At 44.7% G+C, this 17,430-nt stretch overlaps 1 protein-coding gene across 7 annotated transcripts in view; it reads left to right on the plus strand.

The window, feature by feature from the left end:
• The first annotated feature begins 1,745 nt into the window (after positions 1 to 1,745).
• The window catches only part of LOC124703227, a 38,441-nt gene continuing 22,756 nt past the window's right edge, over positions 1,746 to 17,430 (plus strand). For 3 of the 7 annotated variants that reach the window (XR_007002991.1, XR_007002990.1, XR_007002987.1), the window contains exon 1: positions 2,501 to 4,658. Coding sequence is in view for 1 of the 7 variants with exons in the window: in XM_047235448.1 (XP_047091404.1) it covers positions 2,010 to 2,147 (138 nt within the window). In the remaining 6 variants the exon portion in view is untranslated. Of the gene's footprint in view, positions 2,153 to 2,500; positions 4,659 to 17,430 lie in introns of those variants that run through there. The other 4 variants (XR_007002988.1, XR_007002989.1, XM_047235448.1 and 1 more) reach the window with 3 other exon arrangements.

Genomic DNA, 17,430 nt, shown 5'->3' on the forward strand with positions numbered 1-17,430 from the left:
TAAGGGGGATGGCCTGCAAATATGTAACCTGTCACGTGTCTTAATGGATGATCTTGGGTCTTCTAGACCCCCTTTCTTGTGCAAAAAAAAAAAAGAAAAGAAGAAGACTCGGGAGAGAGCCTGACGCCTCGATTCTAGACCTTCTCATTCGTGGTGGGTCATACGACCGCTTTTACCACGCGAAGGAAATCCCAAGATGTATGCACGATCTACCGGAAGATCGAAATTTACGGGTACAGAAGAGAAAAAAACTACTACATTAAACTGACAGGCACGATTACCGGATATGATAAAACATGCAACTGGAAATCATATGATCACCATTAATTTTACTTGCGAAGAAAAAGGAAAGAGCAAAACCATCGGTAATCCTCTGCTGGAACCTGCCTCTACCTACAGTAAAAAGAACATGCGTGGCAACCCTTGATTAGCCAAAAAAAATCATGGAAATAGTGTAAAAAATTCAAAAAAAACATGGTTTTAGTAGATGCCTTCAGCTTTGATATAGTAGTACTAGGAAGTATGGCGCGGCGCACGCCGCGCCCGTGGTTTCAATGTTGCAGGTAGATATATATGAAGGAATATATATGGTAGCACTACTAAGTGAAAATATGTTTCTAAAAAACTGAGTGCCAAGAGTGAATAAATGGGAGCCGGTAAATGGGAGCTGTTTCTGTAGATGTTCATGCTGTATCTTGCAAAGAGGACGCTGTGGATTTGTTTCAAAATTTGCTGGATAAAGAGCTAGTACCTATGGCTAGAACACATCTGCCTGGATAGTGGATACCCTTTTTTTACAGTCATGCAAAGGACGCTGTAGGTATGTGTGGACTGGCCTGCGCTACAGATATGGTTTTGGATTATATGTCTAGATGCACCTACTATTATAAAAAAAATGTATTTTAAATTTATTTCAAAATATTTGAAAATTCCGAAATAAAATTCTGAGTGTGCATCCTCACATTCTATGTTAGCTCACAAAAGTTTGGCAGGGAAAAAACATTTTATATGCACTATGTAAAAAAGATATAAAAAATGTCTCCTTAGAAGCTATTTTGGAGCCCCGAAAATTATTATTTTACACTGGCCATAAGAAATACTACCTCTGTTCATCTTTTGATGTTAAAAGTTTGTCTAAATTTAAATGTATCTAGACACATTTAGTGCATAGATACATTTAAGTTTAGAAGAATCATTAGACATCTATTAATGGGCGGTATTTGTCCGTCAAACTGTGCGAACATAGAATATCTGGGTCTTTTTTTCCAGAATTTTTAGAAATTTTAAACTATAATTTTGAATAGTGGGTGCATTTACAGTTATAAGCCAAAGTAGATTTCCCCGTCTACGGCCTATTTGGAACCTAAGGATGTCGCTGTCACGAATAAGGAAAGTAAGACTACCCACAATGGGAGTATCATAGGTACTATCATGCATTTCATGCATGCAAAAATGCTGATGTGGCAGTGCAATTAAGGAAGAGAGAGAGTGTACTAGTATCATAGGTAGATACCGTATCATAGCACATACTACTAGAAAAAATAATGTCAAGTAAATCTTGTACACATATTTACATTGAGATTCTACAAAACAATTAATATATGAAGACTATAATACTAGTATATGATACCATGCATTGTGGAGATAGTAACATCATCATACTTCTATATGATACTAATAGAGAGAATTAGGGTGGTTCGCGTCGTGTCCCAAAATAAGGAAGTGGTTCGCGTGGCTCAGTTGACCGGTAGGAAGTCGCTGTCACCCACTCTTCTTCGCCATAGGATGCTCCGGCGGCGCTCTCCTCGCTGTGAAGTGTGAACTCTCGCCATAGGATCTGTAGGAGCGGCTGGCGGAGGTTTGGTCGCGGCCACCGAGGATAGCGAAAGATGGGGAAGCAGAAAATGCGCCGGAAGCCAGGATCTGGGGCGGTCGCTGCTGCTTGATGCAGCCGCATCAGCTCGTACGTTGGTGAAAGAGAGCGCAAGCGGAGGGCTGGAAGCCATCGGATGGGTCTGGGAATCAGGGCAGTAGAAGAAAGCCGCCGGAGGCGCGGTTTCCGCGGTGCTCGGGAAGCTTTGTTCTTGCTCCGGCGGCCACGGGCCAAAGCGAAGTTCATGGGGATGAATGGATGGGCTGGTAGCCTGGTACGGTAAGCTTCTTTTGTCTGAATATCTTTCTGTTCCTGTTAGCTCGTATACAGCGGGCGTTTTTTTTTGGATTCATCTAGGAGAAATAGTCTGAAAAGAAGGAAATACTGCATGTTTGCCCTCTGTATGCAAAATCAACTGAGCTTTTGCTTTGTTTGCGTATATGTAAAAATTACGCCTCTGTATTCGATTGCAAGAATGTACTTCATAACTGAATTCAGTGGCGTGTTTGTTGTGACATTAGGCTGCTTTACAGTCATAGATTTGCACATGTATCTTTCTAGGTGTTTTGCAAACTAAAATGGCCGTTGTATATGCAGATGTTGTTGCCGAATCTTGTATCATTTGATGGCACATCTAGTAGACCACTGGTGCAATTTCACAGCTAGGACTGATATTACTCTTTCAGGAACTTAAACTGAATCCTCCACACCGAATATAAGCTACCTGTGTTTTTTGTCCAATCGAGTGTCGACTATAGGGCCTGTTGTCGTGCATTGGCAAGGTGGTGTTTCATGATCTCTCCCTGTTGCTCTCTATACCTGCAGTTTAGTAAAGTTTGTTCTAATCTAACTTAATTGTAAATATGGCACCATAGAAAACAGATGGTGAGAGATTAGCATGCGCACTCTCTCCTGATGAAACAACTTATAGTATTGGACATGCTGGAGAATACATCAAACGTAGCAAGATAAAATCTCTGGTCAAATGGCTGCAGTACATAAACGTATAAGGAACCAAGCTAAAATAGCATTCAGCTATAAGCATTACAATCTACATTGCGCCATGTTCAGTAGAGGTGCCACAAAATTACTCTCTTAATGATATGAGAGATAGGAAAAGTTATCCGAGATGGCTGACAGCAGGAGAAGTACAGAAATTCTCTGTGTGTGTGTGGCTGCAAATATCTCAAAGTGACTTGACATTAGAAACGAAGCATAATGTGGACCAAGCATAAGGTACATACATTTGTATGTTTCTGAAACAGTTCATGCGGTAAGCCATTTTAACCTTTTGTCTAATGATATGAGAGATGGCGTATAAGTTAATCTTAGGCCTAAATCCAGGGGCGCGGCTGGCTGGTGCATTAGGATGCAGTGCCCTACTGCAGTTTTTTTTTAGACTTGAATGACCAGGAGAAAAAATGCTGAAAAGTTTGTAGCAAGTCCTGCGTCACGTGATGGCACATCCAGGAGGTTACTGATGCAGTAGTCGGTAGGCTGGACAACGACACATGAAGCTGTTGCAGTATATGCAAGCCAGCCTAAAGAAATAATAGTAATAACGAATAAAACGACAGGAGCTGCCGTTTCATTAAATCTTAAGCTGGATAATTCTGTGGATGAAGTTCTAGATACCGGATAATTCTGTGGATGAAGTTCTAGATACCGGATAATTATACATAGATAGTCATGCACAGAGCTGTAGGCACCAGCCACTCAGACACACAGTTCTAGGTATGCAATCTCAGAAAACTGCTAAGATATTCATCTTGGATACTGTTACATAAGATAGGCTTAATAGCATAAGCTGGCAAGCTGATGAGAAGCCTCATCTCCCAGTGGTTGATTTATTTACTTGATTTTCCCTAGTAGTGAGCTTATTCTGGCCTCGTCCTGCAATGTATGTCTGCAATGCAAATAGGATGTAGAATCAGTGCTTCGGTATGATGAAATGTGAGGAGCTACACAACAACCTGGCAAGGCTGATGTTTGTGCTTTCCCTTCAAGAGTGTCTTGGCCGGGCCTTTCTTGTTGTTGGTACTCTTTCTGTTCTTGTCTTTGGTTGCCTCACCCATGTCCTGGTAGAAAGAACATTAGAGCATGTCGGGTCACTTGTCTACAGAGAGTCACCTAGGCTACTATTTACCTCTTCCGTGTGTTGTTTGTGGGCTGCTGTTTTTTGGGAGCTGGTTTAGTGTGCTGAGCTCATCGGCCGGCACAGCCACCTTATAAGTTATTGTAAGGCTGGAGTGGCTAGAAGATGGCAGTGCTGGCACTGAGTCATGTATCAGTTGGGCCTCTGGGATGGTAAAAACACCACTCCAGGATCAGCATTGTAGGTCTCCTTGTCTACTTGAGCGATGATAGTGCACTTCTTGCCAATTGTCGTCAAAATGGCAGCAGGAACAAAATTAGGACAGCCTCGAGTAAGTGCAGCAAGAAGATCTGCATCTCTGCCCGTGAGAGCAGTGCTGCTCTCGGCCTCTCGCCGAAGAACGTGGAATGGCCAGTGACGGGAATGCTCTCAGCATTTGGCTCCACGTCTGTTGCGCTTACCTTCAGCCTGTACCTGCATATATCAACTGTTCTTTACCAGTTATATACACATGGCACAGCTATTTGTCTCATGCTTCTTGTTTGTCTACGCATAATTTATACCTGCGGTGTTAGCCCGTGGTGAAACAACTGGGGCACCTACGGCCTACGGGAAACTCCAGCTTGAACCATTTTTCTCCAGCACCCCTTGCAAGCATAGAACCACCAGTCGTTTGGATCGTCCACAATGGTGAGCACCCATAATATCCCTCTCTTCTTTGCATAGGTCCTAAAGGCTGACCTCAGCTGCTTCAATTCTTGCATTGTCGAAGTTCTCCCAGTCTACTATGTATAGCACTTATCTCGAAGGCTACAGAAAGTGTTGTATGGAAATCATGCTTGATTATTGTTTAAAGAATATATAGAATATAAGGCGTAGCGCAGGTTAGCTTTCGCAGAGAGCATCTATCTCAGGAATGGGTATGTTAACGTGCCAGCAAAACCAAAATCCCTATGTAAGCACATGATGAACTTGTTAATGCTGTAAACGATGGCCTTAAACGGGAGTGAAGGCATTAGATAACTGATGCTGCCTTAGGGGGTTCGTGGAACTCGCGTACCTAAAAATAAAGTAACATTCATACCTACGAACAACACAAACACGTTTTCCTCCAGAGAAGCCTGTCGGATATCTTCTGCATCAAACTTCTCGGCCTATTCTCCCCACAGGGTGACTATTGAAAAGACAAACAAAACAAATAAATGAATAGGAGAACAACATAAATACACCAGAAGGTAAGATATGAGATACAAACTAAAATCTAAAGGAATATAGCAAACAAACCAGGATTAGAAGAACTCGTGCCAGAAAACGACGCCAATAAAGGGTCAATGAACCTCCCAACCGAAGAATTAACAAAAGGATCAGAGTCCAATGAAGGACCATGTGGATGCATTCGAATATTACCTACAAAAACAAAATTTATCAAACCTGCCTGCGGCTAACTTCTTTTGATTTTTTCCATACTAAATTGGTTAGCATTAATGTAAGGCGACTGCTTCCATAGACCCCCAACGTCGAACGGGTATGTTGAGCGGAACACAAGAACGACCCAGATTACTCCGCGGCGAGGGGCAGGATCGTCTTTTCAACTTCGATTCGGGTATAGAAATGCCCGCTCCAAAACCCGCAGGACCCGTTAGCCCGAGGAGGTACGCGTATCACCGCGAGAATACATACACGCCCGTACACCTCTTCCGCGTACACGCCCGTACCCCTTCCGCGTACACGCCCGTACCCCTTCCGCGTACACGCCCGTCAATGCCCACGGGTCCACACACGGGTCCACGCACACGCGCACAGTCCAAAAGAGTCCACTACTTTATCCCCCGTCGGCCGCATCCCCTCCCCACCATCCCCATTTCCGGCAAAAAGCAGAGGAGAGAAAACCCTAACCCTAGTTCTTCGGCGAACGAAGCCTCTCTCCCTACACTCCCATTTCTTCGGCGAAGCAGAGATCCGGCAATGGACATGAACCTAGCCGCGGCTGCTGCTGGTTTGGAGGGCGGAGAGGGAGCGGCTGCGGCTGCGGCTGCGGGGGCGGCCGCGGGAGAGGTTGCGGGAGCGGGAGCCGGAGCGGTTGCGGGAGCGGGAGCGGGAGCTGGAGCTGGAGCGGGAGCGGCTGCGCCTTCTGCTGCGGCGGCGGACATCGGCGCGGGAGCTGCTGGTGCTGATCTGGGCGGCATCGCTGATGCGGTGGCTGCTGCTGCTGCTCGCGCCGCTGCCGATAGGGAGGCGGCGTACAAGGAAATCGACGCCATGTACGAGGCCAGCCCGTACGTCCAGCCCTGCGAGGTAAATCTATGTCTCCCCTCTCGGATCCGGTAACCCCTGCAAAGTAGATGTAGTAGATGCGCGTGGATGCTATGTCGATCCGGTAGCTGCAGCTATGTCCTCGAGTACATCGAGCCCTGCGAGTTAGATCTACTCCCTCCGTCCGGAAATAAGTGGATCTTGTATTAAAAGCAACAAACATTGGCGAGTTAATATTACTAGTTGAATGCCCGTTGTGATCTGTATCCAAAGCAACAAACATTCATTTTTCTTGCACTTCTTCTACCATTGTGATCTTGTATCCAAAGCAATAAACTTTGTATTAAAATCATTACTGTGTACCACTATAAGAAGACGATACCATTCAAACTATTGTGGATTCAGCTAAATTATTCTCAAACAACAAATAAGATACAACTACTAAATAAGCCACTTGCCTAATATAAATGAAAGTTGCAGTCATACTAAGTTGGTTTGGAGCTTCTTCATATAGAAATGAGCCTATTTGCCGTTGGGGATTGAAATGGGTCAAGAGCTGAAGGTTTGCTTGTTTACCATGATTTGGATACGCAAGAATGTATGATAAACGACTTGAGAACCACTTTTTAATACAGACCTCTCATTTGAATTTTTAAACAAGAAAAACATAGTTAACGAGTGTTGAACCGTGTAGAAAAGCAATATAAGGCACATCTAAATTTTTACGGACATAAATACTAAACATATGTGCTTGACAAGTGTTAAACAAGGAAAAAGTATTGGTATTTCAGACCTTGATTGTGGATCAGGTCCTTGCCCCGTTTCCCTGTAGATTCGGTGAATTATGGGAAAGCTTTTTTATGTCCGATGGAAAACTCATCATTTACATCCTGATGTATGTATCAAACAAACCAGAAATAATATTTATTATATCAGCTACTGCTTTATGTCTGCCGCTTGCATAAGAACATAAAGTCCTAAGGAAATTCAAACTTATGCTCAAATTATAAACAGAACAGAAAAATAGTAATTGGACTTCCACTAAGAAAAATAAAAGATATGTTCAAATGAAAGCTACTGCTTTCTTCATGAAAAAAGTAATATAGGAAACAAAATCAGCAACATATGTGACAAGGTAACCAAAAATGGACTGCCTTTTGACAACCTGCAAACCTAGAAATTTTAGGTGGTTGAAGAATGCCTACCTACAGTTGATTTGTTTTTGGATGTCGTAGAAACTCTTAGTAAGCTATTATTTTTGAAATTATTCATGCTTAGTAGTGACTCTTCGGGTTTGCCGAATGTGTGGAAAGTCCTTTCTTGGCGGTATGTAAATCTTGTACCAAGATAGAAAGCATAAATACATTATCTTTAACAGTTTGTAAATCGTGTATCCAAACTCCCATGGTTAAAGTTTGCTCTCTATGTTCCTCGGGTATGAATTGTAAGAATTACTCATTAAATTTAGCAGTTAATATTAAGAAGATATGAACTTTGTGAATACCATACCATGTTACTGCATCCTTTAGCCGCTTCCTCACATGTGCCCCTTTATTTGCGGTACAACACGGATGACGACGTCGACGAGGACAACTTTGAGTCCTACGTGCGGAGGCAGGTCAAGGGATTCGAGTCTCGGATTACGAAGACGAGTGCGGAGGAAAGCATGCTTGCCCCTTCGTCCCTGCAAGGTGAAGGACGGCGCGCTGGCTTCCCTTGAGATGCATGCTATGGACACTCGCAACGGCGCCCCGAGTGGCGGGGCAAGGCTGACCACGAGGCACTTGCAAGGTTTCTGCTGGGTCCTCGCCTTCCCCGTTACGGCGGGATCCTCAAGAGGCGTCGCAACATCTGAACCTACCATGCATGCCTCAGCCCGATGCTCGCCCCCGTATATATGTTATGTCCTTGGAGCTTATTTACGTCCGGTTGTAATGGATAACTAAGAACTTTTAGGTTTAATGTGTGTACGTAGAACCTTAAGTTCTACTTATGGAATTTCTTAGTACTAATTAAGAACTTATATCTCCGGTGTTATGCATGAATGCCTGCTTGTTTAGATAAATGCTAGTTATGATCTGTTATGCATGAATGCCTGCTTGTTTAGATAAAGGCGCCTTAGATAAATGCTAGTTATGACAGTTATGCATGAATGCCTTGTTTAGATAAATGCTAGTTATAACTTTTAAGCATGAATGCCTTGTTTAGATAAATGCTAGTTATAACTGTTACTCTTTTATCTAGATAAATGCTAGTTATAACTGTTATGCATGAATGCCTTGTTTGTTATTCTCATGCATAGATTGTTTTTCACATAGACTGCTCAGTCTCCGTAGCTAAACTTGTTCGATCCCTCGATAACAAAGTCATTGCCACGTAGAGATGTTATCTAAAATCAACAAGTTTGATTACCATAGAAGGTACAGGTAAGAAAGGAGTAAAAAATAGTCACATATGAGTTTGAGGTAAAAAATAGTCACATATTTGTGTACTTGTGATTATTTCGACGTTGACTAAATAGACCATGCACTCCTAGGTTTCTCACATGAAATAACCATGCACTCGGTTGGACTCACCACGGCAACCCCATCCACATCCACATCCACATCCATCCACTTGATTTGGCATCGAAGGTTTCGTGTGAACACACGAAACCTTTAAAATACTTTTTTGGTATTTTCATTTCAATTTCCACAAACTAATACATAATTGGGACATGGTTTTCCACAAACTAATACATAATTGGGACATGGTTTTCCACAAACTAATACATATTTTGAACCATGGTGGACACAAATATAAAATTTTGCAAAAAAACTAAACCTAACTAGACCGTGCATCCAAGGTTTCCTGTGTTCACTGCTAACAATCCCCGGTCACCCAAACTGGAAAATCCAGCGGGAGGATGAGGCGAACACCCGAAACTTCCGTGCACGTATTCGCTGCGAAGAAACAACACTCTTCATCAGTCGTCCTCCTCGTCGGTGTTGTCGCCGTGGTTGTCGTGGTTGTCCCGGCGGCAGCGCGTCTCGTCGAAAACCTTGACGCTCAAGTCCCTGTCGCCATAGTAGGTGAACAGGAGGATGAAGCCGGCTTCGAGTCTGTGGTGGCGCGCGAACTTCTCCCAGCCGATGTGGAGGTACATCTTGCCGCGCCCGTCGTATATCACGTCGACGATCCACCGGTAGAAGCCGGACGAAGCCTCCCGCGGATGCAGCGTGCCCGGTCGATCGTCGCCGGCGACATAGACGGCGAAGGGGTCGGGAAGTCTCTGGATGCCGCGTGGGTCGCCCTTGAGTACGAGGACGAACTCGAACAGCACGGGCCCCTCCACGTCCATCTCCGGCGATGAAGCCGACGGTGTGGCAGGCGACGGCGAGCGTGCAGCTCTGCCGCGGCCACGGCCACGACCACGTCGGCCTCCGCCTCTCCCAGCCATGGCGTCAACTCTTGTTGAGACGGTGGCGGCAAGGGTTGGGGAGAGAGCCTCTAGGGTTTGTGTGTGAAAGGGACGATGAGAGGCGGCCCTTTTTATAGTCCTTAGGGAGGCGATGGAGCGGTGGGTAGGGAACACTCATGGCCCATCCAGCTGGGTTCTCTAGTTTCTTCTGTCTTTTTTTCCAATTCGAATTTAACTGAAATTTAGTAGTTTATTTTTACAGAAATTCAAAAAATGAAAAAACCTTCACAGTTCGTCTTAGAATGGATACGAGAGTGTGTGCAAAAATTTCTGGAGCGTTTCTCGAAGGTCGAAAAATCCACATTCTTAGAAACGGAACCGTTTGGGTTACATCAAACCACTTTTTGTAAGCTAGTCGATTTTTCGACCTTCGAAAAAAATTCCAGTTTTTTTACCCAATATGTCACACGTTTTTGTGAACATAATCCGTTGGTTAAAACTTTTTTTGAATTTTTTGAATTTAACCAGGTTTGCTGCAGATTTATTGAAATCAAAACTAAAAAACTTATCAGTTAGGCCGAAAGACATGTAACGCGGTTTGTACTAAGCCCATTAACGTGGAGCATGGACGTGGGGAAGGAATACTCATGGCCCATCCAGCGGGGTTCTCCGAGTTTTCTTCGTTTTTTTTCAACTCGAATTTAACTGAAATTTAATAGTTTATTTTCACGGAAATTCAAAAACTGAAAAAACCTTCACACTTCGTCCTAGAATGGATACGAGAGTGTGTGCAAAAATTTATGGAGCGTTTCTCGAAGGTCGAAAAATCGACATTCTTAGAAACGGAACCGTTTGGGTTACATCAAACCACTTTTTCTAAGATAGTCGATTTTTCGACCTTCGAAAAAAAATCCAGTTTTTTACCCAATATGTCACACGTTTTTGTGAACATAATCCGTTGGTTAAAACGTTTTTTGAATTTTTTGAATTTTACCAGATGTGCTGCAGATTTATTCAAATCAAAACTAAAAAACTTATCAGCTAGGCCGAAAGACATGTAACGCGGTTTCTACTAAGCCCATTAACGTGGAGCATGGACGCGGGGAAGGAACACTCATGGCCCATCCATCAGGGTTCTCTAGTTTTCTTTTGTTTTTTTTTCAACTCGAATTTAACTGAAATTTAATTGTTTATTTTCACAGAAATTCAAAAATTGAAAAAACCTTCACACTTCGTATTAGAATGGATACGAGTGTGTGCAAAAATTTCTGGAGCGTTTCTCGAAGGTCGAAAAATCCACATTCTTAGAAACGGAATCGTTTGGGTTACATCAAACCACTTTTTCTAAGCTAGTCGATTTTTCGACCTTCGAAAAAAAATCCAGTTTTTTTACCCAATATGTCACACGTTTTTGTGAACATAATCCGTTGGTTAAAACTTTTTTGAATTTTTTCAATTTAACCGGATGTGCTGCAGATTTAAAGAAAAATTAAAAAACTAGGCTGTCAGACATGTAACGGGCCAATGCACGCGGGGAGGGAACTCATGGGCCATGGCTTTATCTGTCAACTTTTTTTCGCCTGAATTTAACAGAAATTTATAGGTTTACTATCACAAAAATTGAAATAAATAAAAAACTTCACAAATTTTGGAAACCAATAACTTTTACCTAATTTTTTTCTCTTTTTCATTTAAACACAGATACGAACATTACACAAACCATTACATAGTTTAAAACAAGATTAGAACATTGAAAAATGAGGAAACCTAACTAGTGTCGTCCTCGGGTGTTTCCTGTGTTCGCTGCCAAGAAAGAACACTCCCAGACACCCAGGTTGGAAACGTACACTAGTGGTTCTATTGGCCGGTGGCCATTTTCGCTGCAAAGAAAGAACACTCGAAAATATCTAACTGTCGGTGCTCGAGCTTGATTCGCCGATGTGGTAGTATCTCCGGCAGGATGTGCCGTCGAACACTTTGACGACCATGTCGCCATCCCCGTCGTAGCAGAAGATAAGCTGGCAGCCGGGTTCGAGATCGAGGTAGCGGGCGAACTTGTCCCACCCGGTGTGCGGGTACATCTTGCCCCGGCCGTCGAACAATACCTCGACACGCCATCGACGAAAGTTGCAGCTCGCCTCCCGTAGCTGCAACTCTGCCGGCTCGACGCCATCGACGAACTCGGCGAACTTGTCCGGAAGCCGCTTGATGCCGAGAGGGTCCTGGTCGATGCGTAGGATGAATTCGAAGCACGTCGCCTCCTCCGAAGACAATGACGGCGCTGGCGACGACGAGCGGCTGGGTGATGCTGCTCCAGCACGGCGACCGCGCCCTCGGCCTCGACGGCCTCGACCGCCTCGCCGCCCACCAAAACCAGCCATGGATTCCTTCGTGGGCTTGTGGGTGGGCTGCGCTACGGTGCAGGTTCTGCGGCGGCTAGGGTTTGTGCGGGAGTAGATGAGGCAGCCGAACGAGCGCCGCTATATAATGCCCCAGGCAACCGTGGTCGGCGGCGGCCGCTGTGCACGCGTGGCGTCGCCAATAAATTCATTGGCAGAGGTGGGCGGCGGCTGATGGGCACGCGTGGCGTCGCCAATAGCTTCATTGGCAGAGGTGGGCGGCGGCTGATGGGCACGCGTGGCGTCGCCAATAACTTCAGGCGCGCCATAACTTCATTGGCAGAGGTGGGCGGCGGCCGCTCGGGAGCCGAGGAATGGCCATTCTCACGTGGCGGTCGAAGCGACTCCGGGCGGGCCCTACAATACCTAGCTCTACGCCGTTGGATGGAGGCCGTGCACGGCTGCGATCTGCTGAGCGACGGCGATCCGCGAGAGGCTCACTCCGCAGTATGATTAGTCTAGGGAGGAGACGTGGTTCGGACCGTTGCACGGTTTTGTCCCGTCGCGGACTTCGCCATGCATGCGCCGCACCAACTCGAGCGCTCGGCGAGGCGGACGACGATTCGAGCCATTTATGGTCGACGATTCGGAGCAATAAAGGAAGACCGAATCGGGCGCACCGCATTGACACGGATACACACACGCGCGACGTTTCATTGTAAGGCGCGCCTCATTGTAATTGATCGATTTGGCGCCCTATTTATACCCCCTCTTTCCCTCTCCACTCGGCGCGACACACAATCCATATATTCTCCACTTGAAGCTAATCCCCACCCAAGACCTTGCAACGCACCGGTAGGATGCGGTTCAACGCACCGGTCTTCCGTCGGCCTCCTACCGTGCCCGAGCGACGCTACCCGGCGGGCGTCGTCGTGGAGAACACACTCCGCGTGTGGGCCATCTCCAGGTGGAGGGGACCGGTCGAGCTCGCCCGCGCGTTCCTCACCGCCGGCTTTGCCCACCTCCCTTCGGACGCGCCGGTGATGTTTCGCCTCGACGAGGCCCGTGACCACACGCGCGCCTTCCTCTTGTTCCTCACGGTCACCTTCACCAACCGCTACGACGCGTACGAGCTCCTCGGCAAAGTCTTTTGGTGCGGCTGCGAGTTCATAGCATTCACTACGTTCAACATCTACACCAACTTTGAGTGCCACTTTCCCACGCGCAACATGATGCACACCCTTCCCTACAACTTCGACGAAGAGGAGGAGGAGGAGGAGGAGGAGTGAAGTTCACGATGGCGGTGAAGCTGCCGGGGCTACTTGAGGATGGTCATGTTTAGTTTCATTAGTTTTAACATGTGTTTGTTATGTTTCCCGCTTTTTCTATGTCATGTCGTGTGCTACTCGTTTGAATTATGTACGTGCGAAAGGTTGAATTACTTATCCGTACTTTTTATCGTGCAAAAAAGTACTTATCTCATTGTGGAACAAATAACATCAACCCCAAATAAGTTCAACACCCAAAGTAAAAAAGTTCTACAGGTCTATGAGACCTTCCGGACACAAATCCACCCTAGCATTACAACTAGTGCAAATAATATCTGATAATGTTTTTTACGCACGTGCTTTCGCCGCGATGTCAAGGACATCCTTCTTCGCCTTCTCGTGCATGTTTGATTCTGCCATTATAATTTTGGCGGCAGTCATATTCCTGTTCTTGTTTATCGTTTCCTGCAACAATTATTATGTAGTTTAGATTACCGGGAGAGATAAACATGTGTGTAACAAAGATACTATAGATAAGAGGTAACCTGCGAAAATTCGGCCGTTAGTTTATCTCCATCCCAGTGCTCCATACATGCTAACAGGAACAGTCCACATGAGTTCCTGCATATAGATCAGAGGTAAACTATCTGCATATAGGCATCAATAGTAATGGCGTAAGATTAACGGTAGACTCACGTATCAGTTTGCATAGGTATTGGGTATCTTCTAATTTCCCATTTCGAAACGTCTGGATACTTCTTTCTTGATATCTCATTGTTCGCAAACTCGACGTCCTTCAAGATTTCTTCTCTCTGTGAAGCATAAAATTTAAGTACAGTGCACTGAGTACCAAAAGGTGGTCTTACATTCCGTGATCAAAAGTCATACCAGCTTTTCCACAAAATTCTTGCTCTGCTCAAGGCGCCATAACGAGTCTAGCACCTGAAATTCCTTCTTGTCACTGTGCATGACGACGGTGACCCAGTGGCATTTGGAAATGTTAACCGAGAAATAAGCCTACAAAAAATACATAGTTAATAATTAATGCATTAATAGTTAATTTTGAAACCTCTCACTTAATAATGTACAAGCAATCATTACCTTGTTAGTGCCAAAATATTCCAGCTCGCATCTTTCGTAGCAACTGGACATTTACTGCAATATCCGTCGTGTCAAGGTTTTTCTTTTTCCATCGCTGCCTTCTCGGTCGATTTTCGACTATAGAATTTGCCCTCCAGGCAGGGCATATTGTCCTATCCTTCAATTTTAATCTCAGCTCAGCCAAGTAACACTCAATGACCTGCATATAATTCAAACAGGTGATCACTCCAGAGCACATATATATTCAAGCCTAGGAGAAATAGAAGGATGACATCGGTTGTTGGACTTACAGTGCCGCACAGCCATCCACGGTCAAGGATAGGTTTAAGAAAATCAGCCCTCGCCACAGTCCCGTCTTCATTCTCGTACACAGTCTTACTTCTGCCGTTTTTTTTGTAGATTTGCATATTATCCGAATATACTCGGCAGCCGCGTCAATTATCTCCGGTGTCGGCGGATTTGATCCGTCCGTGGCATATTCGTTGTTGAACAAAGCATCGGGACCTATCGACAACAACCATATATAGTTAATTATGTGAACAAGATTCCTTGATATAGTGCAAAATATTTCAGAAAATATACCTTTTCTGATTGCGCGTGGAAACCGTTTAGGACAGTTCTCGGTCATCACAATGCTTGGGGAACTTAATTTGCGAGGAGCTCTGCGTTTGCGCTTCCCAGAGACATCTTCCTTTTTCTCCTCCTTTTTGCCACATACATCATCTTTTTCTCCTCCTTCTTCCCACTTTCTATCGCTTTCCGGCAGATCGTGTTCAAGCTATCAAATTCTTCTAATGCATCCGGAAGAGTTAAATCAATAGTTGCCGAGCGGGACGATTCGGGTGTAGCCTTGTCGTCGATGATTATGGGTACTTCGGGGGTGTCTCCGTGCTTAGGCGCGGTGTCGTGTACCCGGCATTAGCGATCTTCTTCTTGTCGGTGGGTGTCACGAAGTTCGAATCATCCATTGGCTCACTCTTCTTACTTGCATCTTCCAATTCATCGTCATGTTGATCCTTAACTGAATTCAAAAATGATGCAGTGCCGTCTGACTTGATGTCGTCAAAGTCCATGAAATCTTTAGGCGGAAGGACGCCATGGCTAGGTGTGGAGGCCGCTCCTTCTTTTTTGTCTTCCACCTCCTGATCTTCGTCATCAGACATGTCAGCCTTGCCTGCCCTGTACGCAACTCCTTTCGCGTTAAGCATTTTTAGGACTTTCTGCAGAACAAAATTCAGAAGGTAATTAATGTCATGCTGTGTAGAGATGCATTTCAGCAGATAGAAGCATACAAAAAATAGTCCATGTCACCTGAGCAGATACGTCTGCAACTTTGTCCATATGTTTGCTTAGTGATGTGTCTATGTGATTGGTCAGTTTAATCAGAATCTGCTCAACCATGACCTCCATTCTTGAATCATCCACTGAACCTGAAGCTTTAGCTCTTTTACTTTGCTTCCTCTTTGATCTTGGAGGAACGTCAGGTGTGTGGATCACCTCCCTTCGTGGTTAGCGAGATATGTCGTCGTCAATCTAGAAGGAATGCACATGAAGTGATGATGTAAGTCCACATGAAGTGATGATGTAAGTCCACATGAAATGATGAAGATAATAGTACATGAGTAAGAGAAAACTTACCAAGCCTGTTCCTCGTCCATGTTGGTATTCAATGTTGTCTCTCTTACTCGCCTCTTCTTCTGTCCAGTTCCTCATCAACGGCTTTGATGACGTCAATTGTGAACCAGTTGGGTGCACTTTTTCATAGTAAATATACTGCATATGTTGGCACAACAGTTAAACACCTTTATACATTGTTGGATTTTTTTTAAGAGAATGGACGTGGTGAGGACAAATATACCTGAAGCGGGGCTAGGTTGCCGCGGGGCCATTGCACCATCTCATGTTCACTTTGCAGTTTCTTTATATTGTTAATTAAATAAGAACGTGTGAAACCATTGAAGTTCATATTCTTCAAACGTGACACGTACTTAACAATTGTCCAATACTCCAACGGAACTGTTTTGCTGGACTGTGGTGCAAGAACTGTACCAAGGGCCACAAGAACAGCTCTTCGAAGGAAGTCATCGTCGGCTAATCCGCTCTTGATTGCGTCCGAGATCAATCCATCAATACTCAGACTGCCGGTGGACTTGTTCAGAAAACGAGATGGTATATCATTTTCTGCATATTCCCCATCCTCATAAAGGATGGTGTCAATATCCAGCCCATCTGCTGCTTTGTCCTTGAGACCAAAAATTTCCTCCACATCGACTCCTTTTATAGTAATCGAGGGTTGATCTTTTTGCAAGTTGAATGTTTCTGACTCTGCGTCAAATGCCTTAAACATGAGGCTAAGTATAGACGATCGTGGACTTATACTCTTCATGTGAATCAAGCTTTGTAAATCAGCTTCGGCGAGTTTACATCGCTGAGCTTGTGTCATTCTTGTTACAAAGCCCACCCAACGATCCACATCGCACACACCAATTTTCAACTTACTGTTCATAAAAACGAGTAGATAAATGTCAAAATTTGTGTGCAAGTATAATGCCATGCAACATAATTTCTAAAGTCATATTTATGTTACGTATGAAAGGGCCGGATATTTTTTCTTAGATCATAATTCTATCCGCTATCTTTATCAAAGCGATGATTTGCGTTGAACAAAAATTTCCACTAACAAGTGTTAAGATCTAAAATTCAAAGAACAATTATATTGACATCGATTACTGCCTATGATCTCACCATAATCACAAAAGCTATAAGGATATCATACGTACAGAAACATCCCAAACAAAGAACACGTACTGCATACAAGCAATAAGGCAAGGCAATACCTCGATGTTTGCATGTCTTGTGAGCAGCTAGAGGAGGCTTTCTCGCCGATAAGGGGATGGGGAGGGAGGCGGCGGTAGTCGGATCTCACGGATGGCGGCGGCGTTGGGCGAGAGTGCTGGCGCCTAAAAAATGTGGAAGACGAGCTTACCCCGCCAATCTTCGTGATTATCGTGCGTCAAGTTATGGTAGTTTCCTTCATCGCACGAAGGACGTGGGGTAATTGCGCGCGCGGTGCGTTGACCATTAACGGATGGGCCATTAGA

This window comes from Lolium rigidum, chromosome 3, assembly GCF_022539505.1.
Source record: "Lolium rigidum isolate FL_2022 chromosome 3, APGP_CSIRO_Lrig_0.1, whole genome shotgun sequence".
In the NCBI taxonomy this organism is placed as follows: Eukaryota; Viridiplantae; Streptophyta; class Magnoliopsida; order Poales; family Poaceae; genus Lolium; species Lolium rigidum.